This window comes from Eublepharis macularius, chromosome 7 (assembly GCF_028583425.1).
Source record: "Eublepharis macularius isolate TG4126 chromosome 7, MPM_Emac_v1.0, whole genome shotgun sequence".
NCBI classification, from domain to species: Eukaryota; Metazoa; Chordata; class Lepidosauria; order Squamata; family Eublepharidae; genus Eublepharis; species Eublepharis macularius.
The window spans coordinates 121,212,203-121,233,223 of NC_072796.1; the positions used below are offsets into that span (position 1 = coordinate 121,212,203).

Genomic DNA, 21,021 nt, shown 5'->3' on the forward strand with positions numbered 1-21,021 from the left:
AAGATAACGTGTTAATGGGTTTTCCTCCAGTGTTTTAAAAACATTCCTTTCATCTTTAGATATTCCTTCCTTCAGATATTCCAAGCGGTATTATCGTAAAAGAAGAACTTTTAGAACATTGTAATATGTCAGTCTACACTCTCTCCCATCTATTAATACTGAATGCTTTCCCCATAGGTTATACATTAAGTGTAGATAGCTGTATATTGGCCCACACTTACAGGTTTAATTATTCGCAAGCCCTTAGATAATAACTAGTCCACCAAATGTTCTTCACCTCAATAGCTTTTCCTCCTTTCCTCCACAAGGATTCCCATGAATGAGCTGGCATATGGTAGCAGAGCAGGATTGGAAAGTCTAGCAGGGACAAAGCCTTCTATTATCCCCCTTGATACAGCTGAAATCAGAGTTCTACAAATGGATTTTAAATCTGCTACAACGGGATTTTGCACAAAGATCAGTCTTCCAGGAGCAGGGAAACTAGAGAACCTGCTAAGATGAGTGGGTCAAATCTCCACACAATGACTACGCAGGTTAATTTTTGGCATTTGTGCTGAGATTTGATAAAACAACAGTGTGCACATGCTTACAACTTGAGGAGGGCAATCCATTTCAGGTTCTGCTCCTCACACATGGTGGGGGTGGGAATAATTGTAGATGCTACAAGGTGCTGAAGGAGAAGATCTTGTAGATGAGAAAATGTGAAACAGCAGCTTTCCTTACCCAAGAATGCAACCTAACAGTTGTTAAGCACAATGCTGAATGAACAGTGAAACTTGGTTTTGACAATACTAGGCCCATGCGACTTCTAAGCCAAATACAGCTATGTGCATTACTTGTGACCAGGGCTTTCTTTCAGCGGGAACGCGGTGGAATGGAGTTCCGGCACCTCTTTAAAATGGTCACATGGCCGGTGGCCCCGCCCCCTGATCTCCAGACAGAGGGGAGTTTAGATTGCCCTCCGTACTGCTGAGTGGTGCGGAGGGCAATCTAAACTCCCCTCTGTCTGGAGATCAGGGGGCAGGGCCACAGCCATGTGACCATTTTCACTGAGGACAATTTAAACTTTAAAAAACTCCCCCCTTGTTCCAGCTGACCCAAAGTGACGTCATTGTGCGGTCTTGAGTTCCACCGCTGACTTCCACCACCTCTTTTCCCAGAAAAAAAGCCCTGCTTGTGACTCAGTTTTCCCAGCCAGGAAGGAAAACAATGACATGCTTCTTGAGTTCATGAAGGACAGCTTTTAGTTTAGAGGTGCTTGTAGTTGAAGCCAAGGATAAGATATACCAGCTCAATGTCCAACTGCAGGCTCACTGTGGGCTCTCTGATGGAACCGATTCTCCAATAGCCAATGACCTAAGAGATATGCCAATTCTGTAGCACTGCCAAGGTCAGTAAAACCTTTGACAGCCAGGTATGGGAGTACTACTCATACAGCTTGAAATTACCCGTGTTGTTTAAATCTAGGATGAATGCAAATGATCATATGCTAAGTGGTCAGTTACTGTGGGGTCTTGGCAAGGTGACACGACTGCTGTTGGTCGTTCTGCCTCAGGATTCTACCATATTATTCAGACAGCAAGAGTGACACAATACACCTGGCAGAAGAATATAGATGACTACCTTTCCAGGTGGTTACATTGCCCATATGATCATTTGTATTCATCCATTAGACATGATATTTTCTTTACGGCGGGGGGTGGGGGGAGATTTTCCAGCTGTTCAGGCCAACTCTACTCAGTTTTACACTCTCTCCAACGCTGATAAGGATACAACCCTAAGCTCAGTTCTTTCTTCCTCCTCCCTGGCCATGTATATTTTAATAACAACGTTTTCTAGACCAGAAAATGATGTAACTGATCTAAACTAAACACCATGACCTATTTAGTATTGTTTTAGCTTTCATTACATGGCTATTTGAGGGAGACAGCAAGTAAGTGAGATCAGAATAGGGGCCTTAAGATATATCTTCTGAACCGGGAGATCTAACCTTGATACATTAAGAACATTAGAGTGAGAGAGAAAAAGACAGAGGGAAAGGGGAGAATGTCTTATGTGACGGACATTTTCAACTTCATTCACTGTAACATTCAGGAACCAGTTGTACTCTCCAGCCTCAAGAGACTAAGACCCTGCGATGCACAATAAAGAAGCAAGTCCCCCTCCCATGCAACACAACAATAACACATGAAGCGACTGTGTAATATGGACAAAGAACAGGAGTGCAATGCTACTACAGGATGCAATTAAAAAAAAAAAAACTTCAGTGCCAAGGAGTCAGATGGCACCTCTCGACATAATCTCTGAAATGTTTCCTCTGAAACATAGACAAAGCAATAAAAAGAGGATATATGTTTATCATTTTAAGCATAACAATGTGAGTTAAGAGCTCAAGAATACAAAAAAAGTACTTGGAATGAACAGAGCTACCCTTTTTGTCCCTCCAAAGTAGGCATAAAAATATTTCCATTTCCTTCTTCTTCTTCTTCTCCCCCCCCCCAAACCATTAATATCAACAAAGTCCATTCATTTCATGTTACCGTTTACAATTTTAATGAACACACACACGCACGCACAAAGAGAGAGAGAGAGAAAGAGAGAGAGAGAGAGATACCTACTGCAATAGAAAGTTGCTTCATTACCTTGTTTTGCTACATTTGCAAATGTAAACAGAGCGAGGCTGAGCCAGCGCTGACTCTTATGCATGATGGAATATCTTTGTTGCATACGTACACTGTAGAAAATAATTATTCAATATGTCAGGCACCATTATTTGAAATGTAATACATTAATATTTACTAGAAAAATAAGTTTTTTTTCCTATTTGTTCTCCCAACTTCTTAAATGAAATAAGTTAATCTGACAGTGCATCCAGTAGCTTGTAATATCTCTTGTACATCAACCTTCGTAAAAAATAAATCAAAACTACTGGCTGGGCCGAGAGAAATGAAAAATGAATTGGAGTCCATTCTCGGTTGTTCCTTGTAGCATCTATGGAGGCTTGTCTAACAGCACCTTGAACCAATGACTGAATATTTAGTTTTTTAGCCCTATTTCCCTGAGCAGTTATGCTGAGGAGCTTTCCCTTCATGGAATAGTTTTACAAAAGCTTTACTTTTTTTTAAGTATTAAAAAATAAAAATGGCTATGAAGGCATCTTCCATACTACCTAGCAAAAGCTGGCGTTAGGCCTAGCGAAGGGATTGACCGATCAGTCACGCACTCCCACTTGGAAGCAAAATTGAGAAAGAGCAGCTAATGCAATAATAACAATAACAATAACAATAATAATACTATGCAAATCAAGTTTGTAAAGTAGCTTCCCTCCTAGAGACATCAGACGGAGTTCTTCTCTACAGAACTGCACTCCGCCCACTTATATTTTGGCCAAAGCGTGTTCCCAGAATCCCCTGAGATGTGGTTTGCAACCCCAAGCCTAGCTTTGTGCTGAACTCTAGCACAACCTCCATTTAAGGGGCCCTCCCACATTCTCCTAAGCTTATGAGGCATGCTGGAAAGGCAAAGGTCTTCTCTGCGTATATACAGTATTTTTTTTCTGAGACCTAACTCCTTTCACTTCTGTCTTTCCTGAGTTTGGTTTTTTTTTTTTGTAAGTTTTAAATCCCCTCCTCGTTGGGAGGGGAGGGAAGGAACAGTACAGAGATGCCTTTGTGGTTTTAAAATGCTCTCACTGTCTGTCGTTCCTGGTTCGGTGGATTTTTAAATTGTTCAATGATCTATCGTTGCTCTAGACTTGCAAAGACTGAGGAGAACAGAGGTTGACCACAAGGTCAAGTGATCAAATAGTACCTTAGCGCGAGGCACATCCGGAGAAAAATACTGCCTCCAGATGGTGGAAATAACAATGCTGTGGCACGTTCTAATAAGGCCAAAGTGAACCCAAAATGAAAAAAAAAATACTACTAGATTTCTGGACATCAGTTTATTTAACAAGTCCATTTCGCTATACAGTGTGCATATGTTACTGTACACCTGCGTCAGTATTACACATCTTTGCATTCTAGCCAGCTGCGTTTCTTGTACAAGAACAAAAGCATTAGTTGTCTGGTTAAGTTTGTCAAAGATACTTGCCCTGATATAGTGTCTTCTGTATAGTTTGGGTGGGATGAGTCCCAAATGATTATCCCTTCCCCCCCTTCCAGCTGCCATCCATTTTGCTTTTCCTTCTCAGTTACTTAACTTTTTTTTGTTTAAAGAAAGGAAAAAGGGGGAAAGAGAAGAGAAAAGAGGACTGTATACTGGATAAGGCATGCTTGCTATATGAAGTGCTTAATAAGACATTACAAGCTATTGAATTCCCATCAAGGAAACCTATTTCTGTTTAATTGTGCTAAGTGCTAAGGTTTTTTTGTTTGTTTGTTTGATTTACTCTTTAGATTTGCTATTCGGTTCAGCTTGTGCATTGTTCCTATGTAGGCCCCTCTGGATGTGAGTTGTGAAGTCATACTTGTCCGTGCAAAAATATTGGCATATGCTGCACTGGAAAGGTCCGCTGTCACCATGGCAACTCATATGCAAGGCATACATCACTTCATCCAGAAAGACAATGCCACAGTGCACACACTTGGTTGACAGTTCGTCTTGAGTACTTCGGTCAACTTTCTCCGTTTTCACTACATTCAAGGGACCTTCATTTTTTACATTTGGGGGCGCCTTAGCTTTTTCCTTGGAGGCACCGTTTGCAGTTGGCCCAGGTCTGGAATGTTTTATCGCCAAATCTAGAGGAATGTCATTGTCGGATCCAACAGCTGAAAAATGAGGAGGCAGATTAAAGGTGGGATAAGGCACATAGTTTTGGCAAGGATTTGGTAGGCCAGGCACATGACTCAAGTAGTGTGGGTTCCCAGGAACGGACAGCTTATATTTACTCCAGAATCTTAACCAATCAGCTTCACTTTGAAAGTCATTGTGTACAAGTGGAAGCCCAAAGAGTGGGTACTGGTACTTTTCAATGGGGCTTCCGGGTGGCGAATAGTTCGGATGCTTTGCGGGTCTCATGTATTTCTCTATTGGACTGCCTCTCTCTGAGCTTCCTTTTCCTTCTGATATGGAGGAACTATTGCCTGGGTCTCCAGTACTTTCCTGAGGACTTTTTATCTGAATGTGCAAAGGTTGCATCCTTTTGTGAATATCCAGAGCAGTTTGGCTGACCAATATTGACTGCGGAGCAGAATGGCTTTTAGTCAATGAGCTCGGGGCTTCATATTTACTCAGGCTGGGAAGCTGGATTTCTCTCTGGTGACCTTCTGTTAAATGATCCTCTGACCTCCTATCTAGTGGACTGCCATTGACTTGTTCCTCGCTGTTTCCCCTCTGCTGTTTGTTTAGCTGTTCAGCCTGAAGTGCCTCTGGGTTAAGGCGCTTCCTCGTTCGTCTCCTAATGATCTGCTCACCGTTGTTCTGCTTAATGATGTTTAAAGGCCTGGGAGTCTGCACAGAAAACACAACGACATCATAAATAAGAGAGCATCTTTAAGCAAAGCTTTGCAAAACTGCTCATGCAAATCCCAAGTTATAGTTCAAAGCCATTTCAGTGGACAGTCATACAGAACAGCTTCTTCAAACGAGAAGGTCAAGCCAAGCAATGTAAGCGAACTTCTTAATTTTAAGTAATTAAAAAATGCACCAAGCAATGTCTCTTTGAATTACTTTAACTGGTATCAAAGAATACCTTTAAGGATGGCTTGAGTGCACAAAATTCTTGATTATTTCAGTGTTGACCAAGGATGCTCAAAACTGCAAGCCTAAATTCTTTTGGTGCTAAATTAGCACAAAGGGCTGTGCTGATTGCAATGCTTATTGCCAGTTAACCCATGACCTATTTTGTGTGGGGTATTGAGCTGTTTAATGACTAAACTCACTGCATAAAACTAAGTGCTAGGTCATACGGATTTTAGTTTTGCCTTGCTGGACTCAGCTAAAAAGTCCATTTTGTCTACTTTTTTCTTTCCATTAGTTGCTAGCCAGGTGCCCTAGGGAAATGGATAAATCAGGCATGGCAAACACAGCCATCCCATACTGGGTGCCCCAAGATCTAATCTTCTGAACATGGAAGGTTCCATTTTTCTTATCCTTACATGAAGCATGCCAATCCAATTTAAAGGCTACCTGTGCCAGTGGCCATTGCTGCATCGTTTGACAAGGAATCCAGTCCAACTTGATACTGTGATGCTGATATCCAGGCCAACTGCTGGTCCCCTGTAGTGCTGTCATGTGTGGCATTTACGCCACACTGCCAAGAGCAGGGCCACTTGCAGTACCTTTACATGGGATCCTCTGTCTTTTAGGCACACTGGAGGCTGACATTAATAGTATACAATGAGAAATAATGTTGACTGAAGTGAATCACAGGAGCAGGGGTCATTTTGTAGAAAAAGAGCTGGACATCACCTATCCTGGCTGTTTTGGACCCAATCCTGGCCATTCAGGGCCGGAATTGGGCCCAAAATGGCAAAAAGGGGCGGAAAATGGCCAAAAAGGGGCCCAAAATGGTCAGGATCAGGACATCAGAGGCCTGATCCAGACTGTTTGGGCCCCAATCCAGGCTGAAATGGGCCGAAAATGGCTAAGAGGCAGATGGGTGGGGCCACCTGTCATGTGACCTCTTTGGGGAACTACCGGAACAGTGTTCCCGTGCGTTCCCCCTTGAAATAAGCCCTGCATAAGAGCATATCACTCCAGTCTTGTTTTCATCTACAATGGCTTCTGATTTGCTTCTGGGCCTAATTCATGATGTCAGTATTGATCTTTAAATCCCTATCTGGCTCAGGACTAGCATATCTCAATGAATACCTACTGCCATATGAACCTCCCTGACCATACAGACATTTTTGGAGGCCCTGCGTTGGGTGCCTCAGTTATCTGAGGCTAAACGGGTTACAACCTCAGAGAAAGTCTTCTCAGTTCTGACACAAATATTTCTTTCTCCAGGGAGATTCATCTGCCCCACCTTTAGCATTATTTTCTGCTTATAGGTGAAGACCTTTTTGGTTTCATTAGATGTTCCTTTACTGAATTTTTTCTTGTTTATGTTTTTAATTGTTATACTTATTATGTATGTGTTTAGTTTTAAATTTTTTAAACTGATCACTTTGAAAGCCCTAAGTGGGTGGAAAAGTGGGATAAAATGTATTAAGGTTAAGGAGAAGAGCTGGCTATTATGGCTACATAATATTAAGTAGAAAGCAATGCAGAATATAAATAATATACATATAAATAATATTCAGAAAAACTGGGGGTTGAAATTGTCTCATGCATTGTCCTTTAGAAATTAGTAAGTTTTTAGCCTTCTGGTTTGTGAAATTCAGTTTGAAAAAGTGATGATAAAGAAGATAAAGATCAAGATATCTACTGTGTTTATGAACGTTTTAGGCAATCTCTATTACACACATCTACCTAAAAATGCAAATTAGTTATAGTCTTTAGGCTCAGAACAAATTGCCCATCAGTTCTTCAGTGGAAACAATTGAGGAAAGCTGTTGGAACTTTGCAATTCTATTTCCAAAGTGTGTGTGTTTTTTTAAAAAAAAACATGATTTATGCATATTTGCAACTTGAAATTAATGTTAAACGAGCCAGCAAAGTCCACCTGACTGTAATAACTTTTATGGAGCTATTGATTCACTTGACCTGGCTTCTTCACCTCCCCCTTCCTGCTTCTTTCTTTCCCCAGAGTCGAATCATCCACGCCATTAATTGCCACTTAGCTTGTTAAGCTCTAACTTTCTATTAAAAATCTAAATCAAAGGAAATATTCCTTTTGATTTAGATCTTTAATAATAAGTGGAGACTTTTGCCTCCAGTGCAATGGCAATGGCAGTGAGAGCCAGGGTGGGGTAGTCAGACTAGGATCTGAGAAACTTTTCAAATCTCTACTCTGCCATGGAACTTACTTGGGACAGGTGACCTTGGGACAATTGCACTCTTTCAGCCTAACCATTTTCATAAGGAGCGGAGAAAATAGGTAAGGGAAAACCAAGTTTGCTGCCGTGGCCTCCTTGGAAGAAAGCAGGATAAGAAACATGCACTAGATGAAACTACAGTTTCCTCAAAACCAAGCATGGAACAGGGTCATCTGAGTATGACATTAGGACTAGAGATGGGCACGAACAGCAATACGAACAAAAAAAAGCCACGGACAGCCCAATTTGCTGTTCGCAAACAAGCTGTTCATGAAGCCCCATTCTAAACGAACAGGTGGTCGTTGCAAGCCTCGTTCGTTGCTGTTCGTCAAGCCCGACAGTCTGGCATTTGCAATCAATTCCCTTAGCAACTTAGGCAGGGATTGTCTGAACTCTGTCTGAACTCCTGCTGTTGCCCTGGAAACCCCAATCTAAGCCCAATTTAGCTTGATAGGCAGGTCTTCAAGTGTGGAGCTCCAAATTTGTTACAACAAGAGAGCAAAGAGCAGGGGGGAGGAGGGCCCAGTTCTGACTTGTGGAGAGGGAGAGAGACAGATGCTGTTGGCATTTTGATAGAGTGCATTGGAGCTTGAATTTTCTGTGTGTGTGGTGGGATATGGATCTACCCCTTCAAGTTCCAGGGCTGCTGCCAGGCTCTGGGCCAAGCTATTATTTACTATTTACTGCTGCCTGCTCAGGTAAGGTTTATGGGAGTGGTGCAGTAGGGATCTTGACTTGGATGATGGCTGGAGGAGAGCCTGCTGGCCCCCACGAACAGCCAACCACCAACATGTTTGTGAAAAGGGCCATGTTCGTGGTTGTTCATGAGTCCCTGTTCATGGATGGCAACAAACAACGAACATGATGTTTGTTTTTTTTCTGTTTGTGCCCATCTCTAATTAGGACCACTGCACAAAGCTCATGCTTGTATATACAGGTGGAAGCCATGGCCAGGAGTGTTTTTTACCAGCTTCGTCTGGTTAGTCAGTTTTTTGCAAACTTTCCTGGGAAGGAAAGATGTAGCCACTGTGGTACATGCCCTGGCTTCATCTAGATTAGATTACTGCAGTGCACTCTATGTAGGGCTGCCCTTGAAGACTGACTGGAAGCTACATTTGGTACAGAATGCTATGGCCAGAATGCTGACTGGAGTGGGTCATAGGGACCATATAACTCCAGTTCTGGCCCATCTACATTGGCTCCCAATTTATTTCCAGGCACAAATTAACGTGCTGGTGCTGACAGTTAAAGTCTCATATGTTTTGGGACCGACATACCTGAAGGACCTCTTACTCCTATCCAACCACTGCGGCCATCTTCGTAGGCTCTGCTTTGGGTGCCCCTGCCTTCTAAGATTAGGCATATGGCAACCTGGGAGAGGGCCTTCTTAGTAGTAGGGGTGGGTGGATGTGCTAGGGATGTGGTAGTAGCAGAGGTTCAGACAGAGCATGCAACTCAATAGTTGTCATTTTGTTCTGTGCGGCAAAGTAAACAGGTTATAATCTGAGAATAATAACAACTTTCGATTTATATACTGCCCTTCAGGACAACTTAATGCCCACTCAGAGCGGTTTACAAAGTATGTTATTATTATCCCCACAACAAACATCCTGTGAGGTGGGTGAGGCTGAGAGAGCTCCAGAGAGCTCTGACTAGCCCAAGGTCATCCAGCTGGCTTCAAGTGGAGGAGTGGGGAATCAAACCTGGCTCTCCAGATTAGAGTCCCGCACTCTTAACCACTACACCAAACTGAACAAGTGAGAGCAAGGAGATGTTGGTTAAAGCACTGAACACTGGAGAGGGTTAATCGACCCAGATTTAGCCTCTATATCAATCTTGGCCCTGAGTACATCCATTTACTTTCTCACAGGTTAAGTGAATGACTTTGACAACTCATTTACATGGGGGATGCACTGAGCATGGGGATAATATTGCCGAGGGTGGAACCCTCAGAGTAGGCATCTCCGCTTTATCAACAAATCTCTCACTACCATGTGTCAAAGAGTTACACAGCTTCAGCTCCCTTGGCTTGCCCAGGCAGTACTTCCAAACATATCACAACAGACATTTTGTGTAATCCAAAAGAAATTACGTAAGATATTAATATCACTAAATAAAACAATTATTAATTATTAAAATGCAAACTCTAACATGATTGTGACAAAATTTGAATTAAGCTACACTTTGTTTCTAAGGCTGCTTTGAAAAAAAAACAATGGTCACAAACAATTATATATTAGTGACAAATTCTGGTTTAAAATCCTACTTGTTGGCTGGAAAAAAAAACCCTCCATTTTTTAAGGCACCCAAATCAGAGGTCACAACAACTAAACCAGGAAGTTTGGGCTCTGCATGTGAAGAGAGGAAGCACATCAGTCTGAGGACTTCAGGCCTGTTCACATCACAAACAAATAGTGGTTTGTTTGGGACAACTGAAATTAGCCTACAAGTGAACAGTGTGACTATCTGCTCTAGTGTATGCTGCTTCTTTACTGGCAAAATAAGCCTGGTATCGGGGAGTCAAAATTTCTCTGCATTTGGACATCTTTGTCAAAAGCAACAACAAAAATGAACAGTGAAATACTTGAAACTCCTATGTTTGCTTCTCTGTTTTCAGTTGTCACTGCCTAGCCAGGTGAAGGTTTAATTATACTGGTGGCCTTTGATTGGGCACAGCTAAATTAAGCTCATTAACGTCAGCTTACATCAAATGACATCTCATTTCTATGCTCCTATATTGCAGCTAAAAATGGTATTATCTTAGATCTGTGATAATGAAATAAAGGTTTTACAACTTATTACCAATTAGCAACGTTGCCAGCATCCACTTATAAGTACTGCTTCCTATGTTTTATGAGGTTTTTGTAATTTCAAAAAAGAAAATGATTTTTGTTGCTATAACATATTCATTGCCTTGTAGCATTGGGGTAAAAACTACCAAAGCATAAAATTACATGAAATTAAAACCATGGGTTTTATAAATTATTATTATTATAGTCTTGCTTAAGAAGCAGAAATCTGGCCTCAATCTATGGTCAATCTATTGCACATACAGCCCTTTATCATATAGTGAGCAAACCAACCAGCAAAAATTCAACTGATGCTGTTATTTCAGCATCCAGTACCAAATCAGATATTCTGGGGCACTGAAACCTTGATTTGCAGCTCTTCAGTAATATTTAGTGGATGCAACATCAATACATTCAGTTTCCATATCTCACTTCATTGGCTGCTGCTTACGAGATAAGGAGGAACTCAGACTGCCGTGATCATGCTATGTAATTTTTTTAAAAACAACTAGATGTACAGTACAATCTTAATCAGAATGACTCCAGTCTAAGCCCAGGCAATAAGCGCTGGGAGGGAGAGGAAGTGTGCCCGAGCTGTTTTGTGGCGCATTGGCCCTTTAAAGTTCAAAGTGCTGATGCACCACCTGCAGAGCAGGAGAAAGGCCGACTGACCTAATTCCAGATGTTTTTTGATATTTATTGGAAGTGAAATATCAGAGTCGGGAAAAATCAGGAGCGCCTGCTGATCCAATCCAAGACTGGAAATATTAGGCATTTTATCACGTTGGCAATATATGATTGCCTACCATGCTCAAAATTTTCATATCACCCGATGGCATCACAAACACAATGGCTTTCCAAGGAGAGTGTTCATAAATCCAGCAGTAGCTCGTCAACGGATGAGATCAAATTATGCATGTGCATGTCTAAAAAGTGATCCTATACAAGGGAACTATTTCAGATTTGATCCTGGCAACTTGTTAGGGAGCTGAATGGGATTGCTTCTATAGGAGATTTAACCAACTCTTCCAAATCAGCCTCTTAGTGATATATAATTGTGAGGGAGGGTGTTTGTTTTTAGAATCACTGATTATAAAAATACTTACAAATAATGCCAACTGAGGCATATAAAACACATCTGTCTATCTAAAGAAGTGGTAACTTTTCCTATGCTTCTCATTTTGCAAGAAACCAATACTACTGTTCATCACCAAAATGATGGTTTCCTTTCGGTTTTGTGAAATTATATTATAAGTTGTTTCTGTGAGCTGCTGGGATGGAGGAGGGAGGAACAGTTGCTGTTTCATGTGTTATTTTGTATCAAAATAATTAATGCCTCATTGGTAATCTCCAACATAGACTCCTTTCTACAGTGTATCAGCATCTTCCATAATGAATCACATCTGATCCCAGAGTGACCGCAGTGAAAACGCAGTTAGGAAATTAGCCGCAGCTGCCCAACTTCAGCCTAGCTGCCTAAAACCTTTCCTGTATAAAAATGAGTAAGTTCTTCCTACCGAGTGAAGCTTCTGGTAGAGACCACACGCGTTGCATACATATCCTCCATTTGCATTCTTTCGCCAGAGAGAGGTCTTTGTGGTCAGGCAATTGGCACAAAAAACACCCGAGCCTCTACGTCTCTGAAACGGGGAAAGGGGAAAAAGAGAAGGTCAAAGGTTAGTCACATGATCTGTAGAGTTAGGACAAATCAACACAGGAGTTTTGTCTGTAGGCTGGCAACAATTGATAGTATAAAACCACACTGCCCATAATGAGGTCAGGTTCAATTGTGCTTAATAGGCACTGCTGATTTTCATTACAATTTACTCTACAGTGATGGATGAGGTGTGCAAAACCACGGCTTCTCCCCACCCTCCCCAACAGTAAAAGTTTTAACTTTTGAACTTCAGGGTATGTGCCTTTTAACGGCTGGGTTCCAAAGCGTATTTCAGTATTCCGTTCTGACAAAAAATAAGTAAATAAATAAACAAAAGCTCCCACTGATCTTGTCAGCTGCCAGGAGCAATTCTTTTTATTACTTTATTTGAAATGTGCGATGGTTAACAAAAAATCTGGTGAATAAAACTCATCTAATTAATTTCTGTTTCTGTACTCCCTCTCTCTAGTTCTGGTAAGAAAGTCGATAGTTCACTAGCGATACACAAGCACCAAATCAGAGCTTTTAAAACCTAGTTCTAATATTTACATATACGACCATCTAGTTCTATTGCCCATGGAGACTGCAAGTACCAGTGAAATGGCTGAAAAGAATGCATGAGACCACTTCTGTACTTCTATTGCTACGTGATGCTGCCTCATTGATAGATTGATTTTATTTTTGTTAAGCACAAAAAGATATCAGCATAGTGCTTCCAAATGCAAAAAGGTCTCAACTGGGACTACTGACTGGATCCTACAGCTTTGCTCATAATCCATACTATTTAGAAGTGGGCACTACTGAAAAGAGATGCTCATTAAATTCCTTCTGCAGCTTGATGATATCATTAAACTTTTCGTGTCAATAAGAACACTACAAAAACAGGTTGCATTTGAGAGCCAATTGCTAGGAACAATGGAACGGCTGTCTTGTTCAGGGCTGGCTTATTTTACTCCTGCAAAAAAATAATCATTTCAACATTTTAAAAAAATGTTTAATAAAAGTCCTCCATGTTGCACAAGTTTCAGTAAAAGATTAAACTGATTTTGTTCTAAATTAAAAAATTACTAGCCCTGTAAATCAAAATTTCAAGGTGTCGTCAAATTTAAGTAATTTATTTAACTTTACTTTATAGTGTAGGGAAGGGGGGTAACAGTGCCAAGAAAGTACAATGGTTATAATTGTACTCTGATACATTTCAAATGGAAAGCTTTTTGCAGACATAATTTTGGCTTGGAGTTTGGAACACTTTCTTGGCATTGAAAGGGCATTTGATTCATCGGGTGTTTCACAATGTATCACTAAAAAGACCTGGTGATCAGCCAATTCCCTATAGGGTAATTTTTCCATCCAGATGCAAGTGCTATCAGAGGCCCTCGTCAGCTAAACTAATTATGATCTTGCATTTGCTGATGCCTGCTCACTCTAACGTTCGACATCCCCCATTAATCATCAATACGAGGAAAATGAATGAAATGTAGAGAAACGAGGGCTGGTAACCTACACGGTCATAAAAATCTAAAATGAGTGCAATAATTTAACAAGATTGGGGAAACGTTTTTCAGTGAGCACAAAGTCAGACTAACAATTGCCCTTTTAAACCAAGAACACAATTTCATTAGTGTAGCAGGTTGTGTTACTTTAAGTTGTGGCAATAAAATCAACTACATTGCCAGGATAATTTCTTGTCGTTCCCTCCGCCCCTGACCCAACTGAGTATCACTAAACCAGAGTCATAATTACACCATACTTTATGACCTAAAACTTAATATCAAAAGACCATCCACAGACAGTAGCCTTTTGACAATCTTTAGATATATTCCTTTAGTAGGTTCATTATTTTTGAAAAAAATATATGTTCTGCACCATCAAAACTTTGGTGGCAGCTTAAAATGATTCAACATAATAAAATGAGATGCAGTAGACTCTAATCCACAGCCTGTTTTCTGTAACCACCTTACATAACAAGGAATTAAAATAAAATTAGAGTAACTGACTTTTTAAAAAATTGTATAAGCTAACTTTTCCTTCTGAGATGTCAATTGATCGCCAGAATTCCTTTCCTTTAGAGATCAATAAACTGTTCATTAGGTAAGTTCATCGTTGACCATGCAGAGAGTCAGATTAAATGGAAACTATTTCACATTCCTGTCATTTGGATTTAACTGAAGAACATCTCTGGTTCTTTCAAATTTTTCTTGGAGCTGGTGAGTACTTGCAGTGGCAAATTGAATGGGGTGTAGACTTAGCATGAGTCTTTCCATACTTACAAAGCTTTATGTACGATAGCTATTTGTGAAACTTTTTTGAAGGCCACAGAATTATATTGTTCTGTAAAGTATAGTAGTAATATATACAATAATGAAGAGAAGGGCTCTGTGGCTGTTACTTCTCTGCAGGGCTTTTTTTCTGGGAAAAGAGGTGGTGGAACTCAGTGGGTTGCCCTCGCCTGCTGAGCGGCGCGGAGGGCAATCTAAACTCCCCTCTGTCTGGAGATCAGGGGACGGGGCCACTGGCCATGTGACCATTTTCAAGAGGTTCCGGAACTCCGTTCCCCCGCGTTCCCCCTGAAAAAAAGCCCTGCTTCTCTGTGGCTGATACTTCTCTGACTGAGACCCTGGAGAGCCAGTGTCAGATAGGGTAGACCAGGGGTCCCCAGGGGTAGACATGGTGCCCATGGGCACAAGTGTACCCGCCAACAACTTTCCTTGTCCTGCCAAGTAGTTTAGACAGTGGGTGGGGCTGGGTAGGGCTTTTGCCCAGCAGGGCTTCTGATTGGCCATTGGAGATTTGATTGGCTGTGCAGATTTTTAAAAACATTGCTTTAGTTGAAGCGCTTTCCAAGCACAAAAATCTTCGCTGTGTGACTGGAGGTAACCTGTAGCAGTCATTTTGTGACTGGCTCCATCTCTTGTAGCAGTCACTTTGTGGCAGCCATTTTGTTGCTTCATGTTACCCTCCCAGCGGGAGGGGGGACCCAGAACTCACCCGCTGAGTCTCCTCGTGCATGTGCAAAGTGTATGTGCACTCCTGGTGTGGCACGATGATGTCACTTCCAGGAGTTACGTCATTGTGCAGGCCTTGGGAGCACTCCTGTGGTTTGCATCAGGCCCAGCTCGGAGTGCGGAGTCACCCCCAAGGCCTGCATGATAGTCATGCTGCACCAGGACCTCACCTTGGGAGGCCTGTCTCCTGCCTTGCCCCCTGCTGGCCAGGTGAGTGGTGAGGGGCAAGGCCCCCTGCCCCCATTGGGGAATCAGCAACCCTATTGCTGTGCCCACCACACTGTGTTAGAATTCCAAATGTGCCCACAGGCTGAGAAAAGTTGAGAACCCTTGGTCAGTAGACAATACGGAGGTGCACAGACCAATGATCTTACTTGGTACAAGCTAGCTTCATATGTTCATATGAAAAAAAAACTGAACAAAAAAAAGTCTGTGAAGCTCACTGGAATATTAACCACTACCAGTGTGTATTTGGGTTCTTTTCAGGCCCAACTGATCTAACTTGCCTGTACAGTATACTGGTATTATATAACCAACATTTAAAAGAGGGACGACAACCGTATTAGCTATGGTTATTTAACTAGTTATGACGGCTGTATGATTACATTTACACTAAGGTGGGTTGCAGTGACTTAGGTAGACATATTGAAGTTAGCTGGACGATACCAGATGAAGAATTTTAGTAACGATAGCTGACAGGTTGAATTAAGTTTATTTCCACCCAACAGAAAAAAATTAGTGCTTATTTGGATTCTAGATCAAAGATTCTCTGCTTTATTTTGCCTAAGCCCTCCTGCACAACAATACATAGCTAACATCTGCTGTATCCTGTATTTTAAATGTCTGTCTGTCAAAAATAACTATCTTCTAGCCTCTTTGGAAGCAGTGCTATGACTCTTGATAGTTAATGGCTTGGTGCTTAGTACCTATCTTCAAAAGAAAAAAATGAGTAATTCCTTTTCCAACTACAGTACTAGCACAGACAATTTGCTCGATTCTCACACTCAGAGCATAGAGGAATGAGAAAAAAAAGTTTTCTATTTGTTAATGTTTATATTTTTTATTAATAGTTTTGATTCTCTGCCTATTGTTATTTGTTTTCTAGATTTATTTGTATTGTGTATGATTTTTATATTCAGTATAATATTTGCATGTTCAAAGTACATCATTTATCCATACAATATACATGTAAAATTTATTGATAATTTTTTAACATGCTAATAATGTGGGAAAATGCATACATGTTAAGGGAAAATCCTGGTACAATGAAACAGAAATTGGCACAAAAGTAAAGAACCATGTGTATGTTTGCATGTGTATGCTTGCACAAGGAACAAGAGATGCTAAAATGGGTATTTTCAGGTCAAAACAGCAGGGCTCAGAAATGTGAAACCATCTCCAGTGGCAACCTGGTAAACCCCCACTTACAAGCTTGGAGGAAGCGCAGCATAATATCATTCTTCCTACTTACATAAAGTAAACCACAACTGTACTCAACAGAAGCCTCGGTCTAATTCATTTGCCATTTCTGTTCAGTTTCTTTCAATAATGTTTCATCCCTCTCCTACAAATTCTTCAAGCAGCACCTCCGCAGCATGGCTGATCTAAAGAATCACTGCGTCACAGACGAAGGGACCTGGATTCCCGTCAATACCACTTGCTACTAATTGGAGTTATCCACGTAAATTTCCTGTGCGTGCTGGGGAAAATAAGCCCAAAGGGTCTATAATTGAAACTATGTTTCTGCTAAGTCAATCTTTAATTATGTGAATCCTTATAGCCAGTACATTATAATAACACTGCCTGAAGGGACCACTACAGTTAAGGGTCTGTCAGTATTTCCATTTGAGCTCCTCGGCTGGGGTGTTTAATATATCAGTTGTCTCAAATCACATTGGGCTGAAATTTGGCACACAAATTGGTCAGCACAGATGTGAAGTTTCTTTTTTTAAAAAAATTAAAAACTTTATTGAAATCAGTTCAGCTGTTTATAATTTGGAGGAAGGCCAAACATGAAAAAAATGTTTCGGGTTTGTGGATAATGCCCCAGTCCCTCGTTTCCAAATGTGGACCATAGCAGCTTTGTTTCCAGGGAAATATTAAATGTATATTAACATTAAAGCTTACTGATACATAAATTTAAAGGGGGAAGAAAGCTTAGAAAGACTTAAAATTCAGCATATAGTTACTGACCATGTGCTACAGAGTTCCCTATTTCTAACAGTGTTCTATGAATAAGAACCATAATGAAACCATGAAATTGAATAATCACCCTGATATACGGAGGAGTCATTGACAATTTTTATGGTTTTTATATCTTGTGCATTTCAAATTGAATCAGCACGATTCTTAGTTTACATGTTGTTAATCCTGAATGGCCATTTTACTACTTCCCCATGTTAAGTTTCCACTCCTTTATTTAAAACAGAAATTCCTAACAATGATTTTAAATAATATGTAATGGAGGGATTTTTTTTAAAAAAATGTAATGGAATTAAAGAGTTGAATGGCTGGTATCAATGGGATTTTGTCTAGAGAGGCTGAAGAAGAGAGAAAAATTTGCAAATATTAGTAAGAATGTTCTCAACAAATGGTCAGTTTAAAAAAAAGGCTGACCTGGAAGGAAGGAAACTGTTTGACAAAAAGTTTGGTCACCACAGAAAAGCACTTGCTCTTAATTCAAAATCTTTAGGGCATTACTGTGAAAGAAGCAAAAAATATCCATTAGCTTCATCAATCCCCTAGTTTGGAATATAAATCTTGGTGGCTTGAAATGATTATCTACAATAAGAAGGCAAGTTGCATAACCCTTTGTACTTCTCTGGCTTGAACTGTATAGTTGAGTTGGTGAAAAATACCTTCTCCTTACTGCATTGCCCGCTCCCTTGTATCTGGAAAACCCAGGATTTGAACCTGGGTCTCCCAGATGCTAGTGTGACAATTTAGCCACTACACCATGCTGGCATTCTATACTGTAGAACCAGCTAGCATTTACAAACAGAGCCAGGACAGAGAGGACAAGAGTTGAAAAAGATACAGAAGGATAGGAAAGTAGAAAAGGATCAACCGATACATATGGCATCAGGGGTCATTTTGTAGAGAAAGAGCTGGAGGAACTCATTAGCATAACTCATTAGCATATGCCACACCTCTTGCCATCACCGGAAGTGTGTCATTAGTATAACTGATTTGCATACACCACACCTCCTGACATCACCTATCCTGGCTGTTTTGGACCCAATCCTGGCCATTCAGGGCCGAAATTGGGCCCAAAATGGCAAAAAGGGGCTGAAAATGGCTGAAAAGGGGCCCAAAATGGTCAGGATTGGGCCAGGAGAGTGATCCACCACCCATCAGAGGCCCAATCTGGGCCATTTTGGCCTCAATCCAAGTCGGAACAGGCCCAAAATGGCTGTCAGGTGGGCGGGGCCACCTGACATGTGACCTCTTTGGGGAACTGCTGGAACTGTGTTCCTGTGTGTTCCCCCTCGAAATGAGCCCTGTATGGTATGATGGATGAGTTAATAAGTTGTAGGAAAAAGTTGCTTTTGTGAGATGCCTTTATGGACAGAGAAAGGAAGGTCATCGCAGGCATACAGAGCATAATAAAAGAGTAAAGAAAGCATAGGATGGACTGTAGAGGTACCTGAAAAGTATTTATATAACATAAAGGCTGATCTCTAGATGTGAAAAAAATGTTAGATGAACTGTTTGACATGATAGTTTCCTCTTCAGGTGTTTCCTTTCACTGCATTGTAGCTGAGAGACATCTCACATCTCCTAACACTTTCTTTCTTTCTTTCTTTCTTTCTTTCTTTCTTTCTTTCTTTCTTTCTTTCTTTCTTTTTCTTTCTCTTAACTGTCACATCAGTTAACTCTCACTTGCAACTCTTCCTTGCAACTCTCCAGTTTTACTTCAATGGAGTATCTTCGAATTTATATCAGTAAATGGATGTCTGATCTGCAAGGGCTATTTGCAATTCAGAACAAGAGGACAAAGCCTGTGTCTCTGCCACTATTCTCTATAACCCTGCCTGCTAGTATGTACCAGCAAAAATTTTGCTTTTGTCCCTTGCAAGGCGAACATGCTGGCTGCTTATCACTAGGAAGAACTAGTCTCTGTTCCTCCCCACTCTGCAAGAAGCTGCTTATTGCACTGAGGGAGGCCGAAGACAGACTCTACATCTGTTTCCTCCACTCTGTCTTATCTGCCTGCCAGCATGGCAAACAAATTCCCAGCATAGTGAGTACAACACTAGAAAATGAAATACATCACAAAAACACATAACGTGTGTTTTCACAAAGCTCTTCCAAATTGGTGAGGTACTGTAATGGGACCATGTAAAGAACAACAACAGGGATAATTCCATTTGGCAAGAAGATCAGCTAATAGTTCTGGTTGGATGATGTCCTTATCAGGCATATGTCTGCTGAGTCATCATATCCCTCACTCTTTTTTTGCACCCAGGAAAATGAAATCAGACTCTGAAGCACCAGAATAACTATCTTACTGAAATATTTCTTACATTTCCTGGAGGATGGAAATTATTTTGTTCAGATTTGAAGAATATACTATAAAATCAATCATCTTAATTGAACTGCAATATATTCTATTCAGTATAGCCTAGCTGACCTTTTCCCCTAGATCAGGCAGATTGGAACATGTTGCTGTATCTTTAAGTGTTTTCTACGTCTTTGTGTAGAATAATTCTCCATTGTACACATGAAGAGTTTCCTTCTTACTGAAGTGCTGCAGAAGACCATACTTATGTGGACAACCCAAAAAATGGCTAAAGTCACAGTTAATGGACGGTGACTTGACTAGCCCTTTTCATTGTCATCTGTAAGGATTTTTCTGAACAAATGCATAAGAGCAAAATAACCTATGGTTTGGATGCTTCTTCATCTTGCACAATATTTAAGAGCAGAGTTCCCTTAACAGATGGTGTGTTGGATCTAGAATAAATTTTCCACTAAGGGAAGGAGAGGTGTAATTTCCACCAATTTCCCCCTTGTAGATGCTGAGCCTATTTTGTACCGCATGCCATTCTTGAGGGTTCCCTGTCCCCCAAGAGCCTCGTCTTGGGGAGATCAATGCGCTGTAATGGGAGGGGGCAGGCAAGAGCGTTCCATTCCACTGATTTAATGCACTTTCAGAAAATTCTGTATCCAGCCGGTCCTATAACTTCAATTTACAGTATGAACATGATTGCAAATATTAACATTATTAATAATACCACAACGAGACAACTCCCCCCCCTCCTTGTGATATAGTGTTCCATAATGTCTGTGACAGCCTTAGTATTTCCACATTGTGTTGCTTAGTTTGTCTGATTTCTTTACTTGGTCGATCACCAAATGAACAGGAAATAAATGCAGATTACCAAGCACTGCTGCAGAACTCGGATGGGGTCAAAATGCTCGATTGATAATGACAGGAATTGGCAATATTACACCAAATTGTTAACATTTCATAAGGCCTGCCCCCCTCCCTTTATTGGGAGGGAGGGAGCACACTCGAGTTTTTCCTATTTCAATCTCATCCAATTCTGGGCCACACTGAATTTTAAATAAACTATTATTTAATCAAATACAGGCGCATTAGTCTCACTCCTCCTGACAACTTCAATTAGAATATTTTTGCTTTG

General features: G+C 40.9%; 1 protein-coding gene across 2 annotated transcripts in view; it reads right to left on the minus strand.

The window, feature by feature from the left end:
• Window positions 1–2,417: 2,417 nt before the first annotated feature.
• TRPS1 (transcriptional repressor GATA binding 1) overlaps window positions 2,418–21,021 on the minus strand; it is a 219,811-nt gene continuing 201,207 nt past the window's right edge. For both annotated transcript variants that reach the window (XM_054985369.1, XM_054985368.1), the window contains 2 exons: window positions 12,229–12,351; window positions 2,418–5,451 (listed from right to left, as the gene is read on the minus strand). In XM_054985369.1, the coding sequence (XP_054841344.1) occupies window positions 4,387–5,451; window positions 12,229–12,351 (1,188 nt within the window). In that variant the 3' untranslated portion in view covers window positions 2,418–4,386. The remainder of the gene's footprint in view (window positions 5,452–12,228; window positions 12,352–21,021) is intronic.